General features: G+C 50.5%; 1 protein-coding gene across 1 annotated transcript; it reads right to left on the bottom strand.

Annotated features, from left to right (window-relative positions):
• Positions 1 to 1,172: 1,172 nt before the first annotated feature.
• LOC146342034 (lysoplasmalogenase TMEM86B-like) lies at positions 1,173 to 4,521 on the bottom strand. The gene is made up of 2 exons (XM_084807760.1): positions 4,185 to 4,521; positions 1,173 to 1,570 (listed from the first exon to the last, which is right to left on the bottom strand). The coding sequence occupies exons 1-2, from the start codon at positions 4,519 to 4,521 to the stop codon at positions 1,173 to 1,175; spliced, it is 735 nt and encodes a 244-aa protein (XP_084663886.1).
• Between the last annotated feature and the right edge of the window lie 5,343 nt (positions 4,522 to 9,864).

Genomic DNA, 9,864 nt, shown 5'->3' on the forward strand with positions numbered 1-9,864 from the left:
TCGCCCGTCCTGGGAGGCGCGGGAGAGCCGTGCAGCGGACGGCGGAGCCGGTGGGGGGCGCGCCCGCTTTCCCCGCCAGGCCGGCCAGCGCCCCCGCCGGCCGCGCCCCAGCCGCGCGCCCGCCTCCCGACCAGCCGCCTCGTCCCGCTGCTCCTCGCGCCAAGCCCGGCGCCCGTTGCGGCGGGAGCCTGCCCAGGCGGCGGGGCGCGGAGCGCGGGCAGGCGCCGGGGCCGCGGCGATCCGGGGCACCCGCTGGGCGCCGCCGCCGCAGCCTGCCTCGGGGCCCCCGGGCAGCCGCAGGCACCGGGCCGGGCCCCGCGGGGGCAGACGACCCTGCCGCAGGTGCGAGAGAGGCCGCAGGAGCGGGGCCGCGTGGGAAGGCGGCCGAAGCGCCGCCGAGGGCTGGGCAGCGCGCGGCCACCGAATTCGGCGGCGGAGAGAACGCGACTCCCCCCGCGAGGGAAGGGCGCCCTCCGCGGGGCGGGCCACCGGAGCGGCCCGTTTCGCCCGTGAGCTCAGTTGTTAGGGCTACCGAGTGCAAGACGGCCAAAACTTCGCGTCGGGGCAAGAACGGCCCCCGGAGCCCCCGCCGCTGCCCACCGCTGTTGCAGGGCAAGAAAGGGAAGAAGAAAGCGGTGCTTGCAGGAGGCGAGGCGGGAACGCTTCTAGGCAGCGTGAGAAACCAGGCGGCCGAACCTCTCGCTGAGCTACATCACAGCCGCCCGGCTGAGCTGCTAATTGCGCAACTGCAGCGGCTTGGGAAATGCTTCCTTTTCTAGGGTCAGTGCTGCTTGTTGTTGAGATGTTCGCTTAGCTTTATTCTTTCAGGAGGAAAACCAAGGCGCAGTGGAGATCAGCGGGGAGGGGGGGCAGTGGGGTGATAGCTCCTTTAGTGAATCCGCTCCGGGTTTCAGTCAGAACCCTGAAGGAGCTATCCAGCGTGATAGCTCCGTTAGAGTTCTGACTGATTCTGACGAAACCCGGAGCGGAGTCACTGCCCCACTGGCATCAGAGCCCCCACTGATGAGAAGCATGGTAAAGATCAGCTTTTGGAATGATCTGGAAGGAATCTGAAAAGGGCCAGAGGGTGCAGGGGCTTAGGGGAGCTGATGGACTAGTTGAACAGGAGAGGGGAGGAGCTGAGAGGAAGAATTTCTGGGGTCCCCCAGAGCTCAGCTGTCCTTTGGGGGGACTTTCTCGGAGGCCACAGAAAGTGCGATCAAGGCCTGGGCAATGTAGTAGGTGCTCATGATGATGAGGTGAGCGTGAGGCACGTTGTGGCAGAAGGTGTCGAGGCCGACGAACAGGTCAGACACAACGAAGAACACGCTGCCGACCGAGGCGCTCTGCTGGGATGCTGGAAGGCACAGCGCACGCCAGGCCATTGTGCCAAGCATGGCCGTGTAGCCAGCCACAGCCTTCACATAGAAGCCCTTCAGGCAGGGCCGCAGGAAGAGTGTGTAACCTGCTGCCACCGACACACCAACAGTGACAAAGATACGGGGCTGAAAGGGATACAGGCCGTAGGCCACGATGTAGGAGATGTGACATCCGGCAAAGGCAACCATTCCTGCAAAAGAGAGAACAGGAAACAAGACAGCAACATGGGTAAGAGGCCTTCGACTCCAGCAGTGCAACATCGCAATCAAGGATGGCCAACTGACTGCCTAAACCGGGGGGGGGGGATGTGTGGCCCCCCCAGAGGTTGTTGGACTGCAACTCCCATCAGCCGTAGCTTTCCTAGCCAATGGAGAGGGATGCTGGGAGTTGCAGTCCAGCAACATCTGGGAGGCCACCTGTTTCCCATCCCTGGCCTAGAGACGGGATATGACAGCTTCACTGCACCCTGCAGCCAAACCACCCCCATATAATGTGGTCCATTGATCAATTCAACCTGGAAAAGGAAAAAAGAGGCAACACAGATATTGGATGGCTGTAGGTATTTTATATGAATGTCCATTGTATTGCTATCTGGTGCACATTCTGAAACCCATGTGCCTTCCCCAAACTGGTGTCCTTCAGATGTGTTGGATGACAACAACTCACATCATCCCCCGCCAGTTGTAGTCCAGGAAGGCTGGGTTAGCGTATCAGCCACACTCAGCAATGGCCATGCTGGCTGGGGATAATGGGGGCAGTAATGCAATATATCTGAAGGACACTAGCTTTGAGAAGGCTGCTGAAAAGCCCATGGATTCGATAGCCAGTCTGCTTCAGTCTGCAGTCCCTTTCCAGATGGGTATGTGCTGTTCAGTGCTTTTCCCCCACCCCAGCTATTTTGTGTCCTCTAGGAATCGGGGCCGCCCAATGAAATGGAAACATGAGTTAGATTTTACTACATCAGTGTCATGCGATGTGATCAAAGAGCAGGTTCCAGGGGAAAATGGGAGTTCCCAAGGGAGTTACATTCCAGCAATGCACACCTTTAGACTCTCTTTTTGATCTTTCTAGCAATCCGGGCACCTGTGTTATGTGTGTCATTGGCGCCCTCATGCAGTGAGAGGTGGTATTTGACATGTCAGAGCAGACACATATCTATTTCTAGCTTTGGCCCTGTTTCAGTAGGCAGTCTGGATTCTTGTTCTTGCTTTAATCCCTGCTGGCGTTATCACCCTGTTAATTCTGGCACTATTTTGCTGCATCAAGTTGTTTGTTTAGTCATAATAGTGTTTCAGTCTGGATACTATTAGCTGTGATGGGTTGTCTTGGACAATTGTGACAGGATATACATTATAAAAAAATAAGTAAAATCTAGCAGAGTATGGGACAATTATGTTTTCCCTAATATATCTTTAGCCAAAAGGGGGGAAATACACCCTCTTGTCTCTTAAAATGGTGCAGAGTAGGAAACAGTGAATTCTCTACACAAGGCAGTTATTGCGCACTTGTGATTTCTCACTCATGATAGTTTACGGGTTCTTTAGACGAAGTTGTGGTCCTCCAGTTGCACTTCTGTTTTTTAAGAGCACTTTTTGGTTGTTGATGTTTTAAAGCGGGGAAAATGGGGTATTATTTCTGATGGCAAAACTGAAGGTATTTTCCGACTTCTGCATTTGCGCTCTTCCACTATAGCACAGTGCCACCTAGAGGTTATGTAGTGGAAAAGCAGGAAAGGAAAAGCTCTTTGTGTAGAGCTTGGTTCTCAATTCTGCAACGAAACCAAAAGTAGATATAGCGATTAACAGCCTTGTGTAGAAAAGCTCAGTATCACTCCCTCTAACTGCAAACTCAAGTGGTGAATGCCAACAGCAGTGGAGCAAAAACAGGGCACCGAGAAACAAGAGGGGTGTGGGGTGGCAGCAGCAGCCTTAGTTATTTTTTATTAAAACAAACTAAAGGGGCAAAAAAAAACCTTTTTAAAAAATGGCCCAATTATGACTGAGTATCACGACAGCATACTGAGTGTCAGTTGGAAAAGGGAACCGGAAGGAAGTGGGATTCCCTGCTTCAGCCCCATCCAGCTGATAGTACCCTGGATGATGGACGACATGGCTGGGACCCTAAACAGGGGCATTCTTGTTAGTGGCGATTATAGGCTGTAATATTTTGCTGCAGGTGCCACTTGTTAAACAGTTTTCCCCAACTGGGCGCCCTCCAGATGTGCTGGACTACAACCCCCATAAGCCCCAGACACCGTGAGCAATGGTCAGGGGTGATGGGCACTGTAGTCCAGCGCATCTGGAAGGCCATGTAGGGGGCGTTTTTCAAAGGGGATTGAGACAGGGAGGATTTACACCCCTTTCCCCACATGTTGCGATCCCCCCCCCTTGCAAATTCTCTTCCTGCATGAGGGCAAATCTTAGTTAAAACTTTTTCCCGTTAGCTTGTCATGATGTGGGATAGGGCGCAAATTAATTGAAGAGTTTATTTTATTTGAGATTACTTGGATGAGAAATCAGCTGGGTTTGCCTCCTGTCAACATTAAATAAACCCTAGTCATCATTTCTACATTTGCATATGTAGTTATAATTCAGCATATGCAAATTTTATGCAGATTTCCGTCCTCTGGGCCCAGGGCCCAAATCTTTTAATTGCCTAGCAGCACCCCTTCTATCATAAGATGTCGGGGGGGCCATTCTAATATTTTGGCCAAGCCACCACAAAGCTTGAAGCCACGATCTCCCAGTTGTTATCTCCCCCCCTTGCCCATCCAGAGCTCTGTCAGGGTCCCTCAAACCCATTACCTGGAAGGAAAAGTTGTGGCCACACCAAACAGGCGTCTCCCGCTGCTGAGAGCAGCAGTCCTTGAAAGAACCTTCGGGCATATTGTGTCCAGACGCCTGTGCCGTGGGAGTGGACAGCCACGAAGAATGCCAGGGAGAGGGTCGGGAGGCACTTGAGGATGGCGCCCAGCACACTGGGTTCAGGGGACCAGAGGATGAAATATGCCACGCAGGAGACCAAGAAAGGCAGCAGCTTAAAGAGTTGGCTCTTTACCTGAGGAGGTAGCAAAAGTGGGGGTGGGGTGGGGGAGACACACACAGAGGGATTAAACAAATTCCCATTGCTGCAGTCTTCCATCTTGTCAATGTTGCTGCTTCCTTGGGGGGTGGCATCACTTGGTGGGAGAAGCAGTCAAAACCAGCCAATGCCTAATTGACGCTGCTCTGGATTACAGCCACGGGATGCATGTGTGTGTGTGTGTGTGTGGGGTGTCTGACCCTTTTAGGGCTATTTCAGGCCCCTCTGTTCATCTTTCACTGAAAACAAGAGCACGCCTCCAGACTTGTACACACAGACCCAGTTCGAATGTAAAGGCAGCATATCGTGGTTCCGTTGACCCACACTTCACAGCGGCGCATTTGAAACATTTCTAGGCCACCATTCAGGGCAGGACCCCTCCAGGGCGGCTCACAGCAAGAACATAAATCAGTACAATAATGACACATAAAAAATAATGATAAAAATGAACCATTACAATAAAATGTCTGGCCTAGACAGGAACTTAAAACTTACAACACAATTGCAGACACAAAGCAAAGAGTAAAACACCTTGGATGGAGAGAAGAGTTTGCTAGATGGCAGTGGAGGCTGGTGGCTCTGATGGCAGTGGGGCGGTGGATCTCGTCTGCGTTTCAGTCAGGACCAGTAAGAATGCAAAAGGAGCTCCGCACCTTGGGCAGCTCCTTTAGAGTTCTGGCTGGTTCTGGCTGAAATCCGGAGCAGACCGCCCCACTGACATCAGAGCCACCAGCCTCCACTGCTCGATGGTTCCTGTTAAAATGGAGGCAGCCAGGACTTCTGGGTTCTTCATGAAGAACAGCAGCAAAGTTAGAAATGAAAACATTGATAAGAGAGCAATCAGTAGCCGTCACTTCGTCCTTGCTTGGTACTGGATTGTCAAGATGCACCTGTCTCTGGGGGAGAGACGGCGGGCTGTCCAGCCCAACCTCCTCCTGCCCAATGGCCATGCCACCATCCACTACTACCCTGCCTGCCCCCCCGTAGGTCGGAGTGCGGCAGACTTCAGGCTTGTCCTAATTTGTTTTTTACGGGGACCTGAAGACCCACCAACCAGAGCCAGGTGGACTTAGGGTACTTCATTCATTCATTTAAAACATTTGTATCCTGCCCTATATCATTAAGATCTCAGGGCGGTGGTCAGATAAAACCAATTTAAACAGTACCAAACAGTAAATAATTTAAATAGCTAAAACATATTAAATCATTAAGGTGGCTAATACCAATTTAAAATCTAAAACAATAAAACGGTTAAAACTGTGTGCAAACTCAGGGAATCCAATTAGCCCTCAAAGGCTTTGGTAAAAAGCCATGTTTTAACTAAGCGTTGAAATGAAACCAGTGTCTGCACCAATTGGGCCTCCAAGCGGGGTGTGTGTGTGTGATTCCACAACTGGGGAGCCACAGCAGAAAAAGCCCTCTCCCGCGTCCCACCATAGCGTATGTCTCACACCGGTGGGACGCAGAGGAGGGCTCCTCCAACACATCTCACTCCTCAGGCAGGCATACATGGGGGAGGCGCTCCCTCAAAAATCGAGGTCCCAAGCCGCTTAGGGCTCTAAATGTCATCACCAGCACCTTGAATTCTGACCGGAAGCATACTGGCAGCCTTTAGATGGAGGGCTCCTAGCACTGCCAAGAAGAAGGCATTGTGAAACTCTTCCATCTTTTTCTCCTCTTATGGATTTCCGGCAGTAAGGAAAAAAGACAGAGGTGGCAGTGGGAAAATATGGGGGGTGGCGATTGGGAGATGCCAACCAGAGTCTGTGCCTGGTTTTGGGAGGGCCTTGGGCAGGACACCCTCTGTGGGCCCCTCCCTCAGTGAGCCGGCCTTCTCACTGCCATGGTCACCAGCTGCCACTGCTTCTCCTCCTCTTCCTCATCACTGCTCCCACTTGCTTGCTTGGCAGGCAGGGAGCCACTGAGCAAGCCGGCCGGGGCATCTGCTGCTCCTCCTCCCCGCCACCGTTGTCTGGGCAGGTGCACAAGCTGGTTGCAGTGGCGAAGAGGAGGAGCAACTCCGGGAGGCTCTTGTGAGTGGGCCCTGCTGGGGTGTGGGCCCTTGGCAGGTGCCCGGTCTTGCCTACCCTGGTGATGTCGTCCGGACCTGCCCCCTGATCAAACACCAGGAATGAGGCAGGGCGTAAGGGCCTTGTCTGGAAGCTCCCTGAACGTTCAGGAACGGGGTGCTTCGGAGCGTACGCGAGGGACGTGCGCTCAGTTCCAGAACTGAACGGAGCTCGCAGGCCTTTCGCACAACGGTACACGTCTCCGGGTTGCTCCAAGCCTCCTTCGTTTCAGCAGCCTGCTTAAGCAGCGTCAGTCATCTTGCTGTTGCTCTTGTTCACCTGCCAGAGTCGGCAGCTCTTGCTGATGTGCTGCAAGTCACCCAAAGATCGACCAGTCTTCTGTCGAGCCTGTCTTCTGCACACCCCTGTTGTCGGTCACACGAGATGTGCTGCTGGGAGTGGAAAAGCAGCTGCACTGGAGTAGGTCGGGAAGATCTGCCTGAAGTAGAATTCTAGGTGACACGCACAAGTCAGCTATGTGGAGCAGAGCCCAGTGGTCACAGAGAGATGCTTCTCGGCGCTTTTTCCGGAGAGTCAGCACGGTGTGATGGATAACACAGCCGTTCCTGATCCAGATGTTTTGGACTGTGACTTCCCAGCATTCCTGACCATGGGTCATGTTGCCCGTGACTGGTGGGACTTGGAGTCCATAACATCTGGAGGGCACCAGATTGGGGGAGGGTTTGATAAAGGGTTGGACAAAGAGCAGGGAGAGGTCCAGGTTCAAATCCACACACATTCCTCCATGAAGCTGAAGTAGGGCCAGTCCATGTTTCTCACCCTAGCCTACTTCACAAGGTTGTGAAGATGGAGTATTGGTGAGCGAAGAGAAAGTATGAGCTATCCTGAAGCCCTTGGAGGAAAAGTAGGATGACAATGTAGTAAAACCAAACTCATTTTCCAGTTAGCCTGTCACACAGTGAAGTTATGTGCGTTTTGCCATATTTTTATTTTAAAACATATTTCTAAGCCACAGGCAACCAATCCAATGGCCTCCAGATATTTTGAACTACAACTCCCATAATCTCTGACCATTTGCCATGCTGGCTGGGGCAGATGGGAATTGTTGTCAAAAACATCTGGAGTGCACCAGGTAGCTATCTTTGTTCTAGGCCATTTTGTAATATAAAACATAAACTATGTGTCAGCCAATGGGTATGGTAGCCAGTCTTGGTCTGTCTCTAATAACTCTATGCCTTCTTTTGTTTTGTTATCAGTATCTAAACGTAGAAGAAATGCTTAGTTTGGAAAAAAGGAGGGTAAGAGGAGACATGATAGGGGTCTACAAAATTATGCATGGTGTGAAGAATGTGGATAGGGGGACATGTTTCTCCCTCTCTCAAAATATTAGAACCTAGGGTCATCCCATGAAGCTGGTTGGTGGGAGATACAGGACTGATAAAGGAAGGACTCCTTCACAGAGCACATAATTAAACTATGGAATTTGCTAACACGGGGTGTAGTAATAGCCACTGATTTGGGTGGCTTTAAAAGGGGGTTGGACAAATTCCTGGAGGAGAAGGCTATCCACGGCGACTAGTTTGATGTCTACGTGCTGCCTCCAGTACCAGAGGCAGTGAGCCTATGTACCCCACGGATTCACTGGCCCACTGACATCAGAGCCACCAGCCTCCACTGGTGCCGTGGTTGCCAGTTCTTTGTTTGTAACGTTTAATAATCAAGCTTTTCAAAGGTTGTGATCTTGTATCTTGAGTGCTATGTCTTGGTAGAAAGGCAGAGTATACATCAAATAAAAGCGAAACAGTATCTTGCATCCGGCGTTTGGTTTCATTGGTTAGCAGACTAATAAAGCTTGACTACTACAACTAAGAAAAGCAGCTACCGGCGAGTTACGCACTGAGCTCCATAAACCAGGCCTGCTATGGCCGGACTGCCTGTTATGTCACGTCACATCACGTCATGGATGCCCTTCAAAGTGCGTGGCAATGCATGTGTGTCCCCTTTTTCGCAAACAGGAGCAGCCAGTGCCCTGATCCACAGCATGGGAAGAGAAAGGTTTAACCCTTTCCTATCGCACCATTGCAAAGTGCTATAGCAAACAGCAGCAATGTGTGGAGGGGGCAGGGGGGATATTTCAAGCAGGAAACCAGCATGGGGAGGAAAGGATTAACTTGTCCCTTCCTGCACCACAGTTCTGATCTGGATTTCCCCCTCCCGCATAGCCACTTTTTCCAGAAAGAACGAGAGGGGATAGCTATATGGGTGGGCTTCAAAGCACGCTCTTAATGTAATGGGTCATTTGACACTTTGTAACACTGGGCTGTAGCTCAGTGGTAGAGCCCATGCATGTATATATACATCGCGCACACGCACACACACACATATCTCATTTAAAAATTATAAATATACAACACATACAAATAGATAACATACACAACTCTATACACAGACACTATAATGCAGTGGTCTGAAGATCTCATTGCTCTTGCTGATTTGAATGTAAGTCCTACCATCGTTGGTTTCATCTGGACGCTTAATGGACGGCTTATATATTTGAAATAGAAGCATTGAATCTTCTTTTCCTTCTGTTATTGTGAATGGATACACTTTTGCTATGTTCTTTTTTGTTGTCTCCCTCTTTTCTCTTTGTTGTTTCTTATAATTGCAAATTATAGATATAAGTTAAGCCATTTGGATCACTCTGTATATTTGGATCACTGTGGATCAAATATTTGGATCAAATATCACTGTGTATATTTGGATCACTGTGATGTTAAGCCATTTAACATCACAGTGATCCAAATATATGCCCCAACCACAGATGCTGAAGAAGCAAAAGTAGATCAGTTCTGTGAGGATCTGCAGCACCTACTGGATAGTACGCCAAAAAAAGATGTTATTTTCATTACAGAAGACTGGAATGCTAAGGTGGGTAGTCAAACAACACCTGGAATTACAGGCAAGCATGGTCTGGGAGAACAAAAGGAAGCAGGACACAGTCATCAACCTAAGAGATGACTTTATACATGGACTTCACCAGACGGTCCGACACCAAAATCAGATTGACTACATCCTTTGTAGCCAAAGGTGGCGGACATCTATGCAGTCAGTAAAAACAAGACCTGGAGCTGATAGTAGTTCAGATCACGAACTTCTTGTTGCACAATTTAGAATCAGACTAAAGAGAATAGGGAAGACCCACAGATCAGTTAGATATGAGCTCACTAATATTCCTAATGAATATGCAGTGGAGGTGAAGAATAGATTTAAGGGACTAGATTTAGTAGATAGGGTCCCGGAAGAACTATGGACAGAAGTTCGCAACATTGTTCAGGAGGTGGCAACAAAAAATGTCCCAAAGAAAAAGAAAACC

Source organism: Heloderma suspectum, chromosome 6, assembly GCF_057233095.1.
Source record: "Heloderma suspectum isolate Gila_16-S chromosome 6, 16-S_ref, whole genome shotgun sequence".
Taxonomy (NCBI): Eukaryota; Metazoa; Chordata; class Lepidosauria; order Squamata; family Helodermatidae; genus Heloderma; species Heloderma suspectum.

Excerpts from the sequence above, each read along its gene's own strand:
- LOC146342034 (XM_084807760.1), bottom strand. The coding sequence starts at position 4,521 with ATGGAAGACTGCAGCAATGGGAATTTGTTTAATCCCTCTGTGTGTGTC. Across the intron at positions 1,571-4,184 it reads GCCACAACTTTTCCTTCCAG|GAATGGTTGCCTTTGCCGGA; the intron begins GTAATGGGTTTG and ends TCTCTTTTGCAG.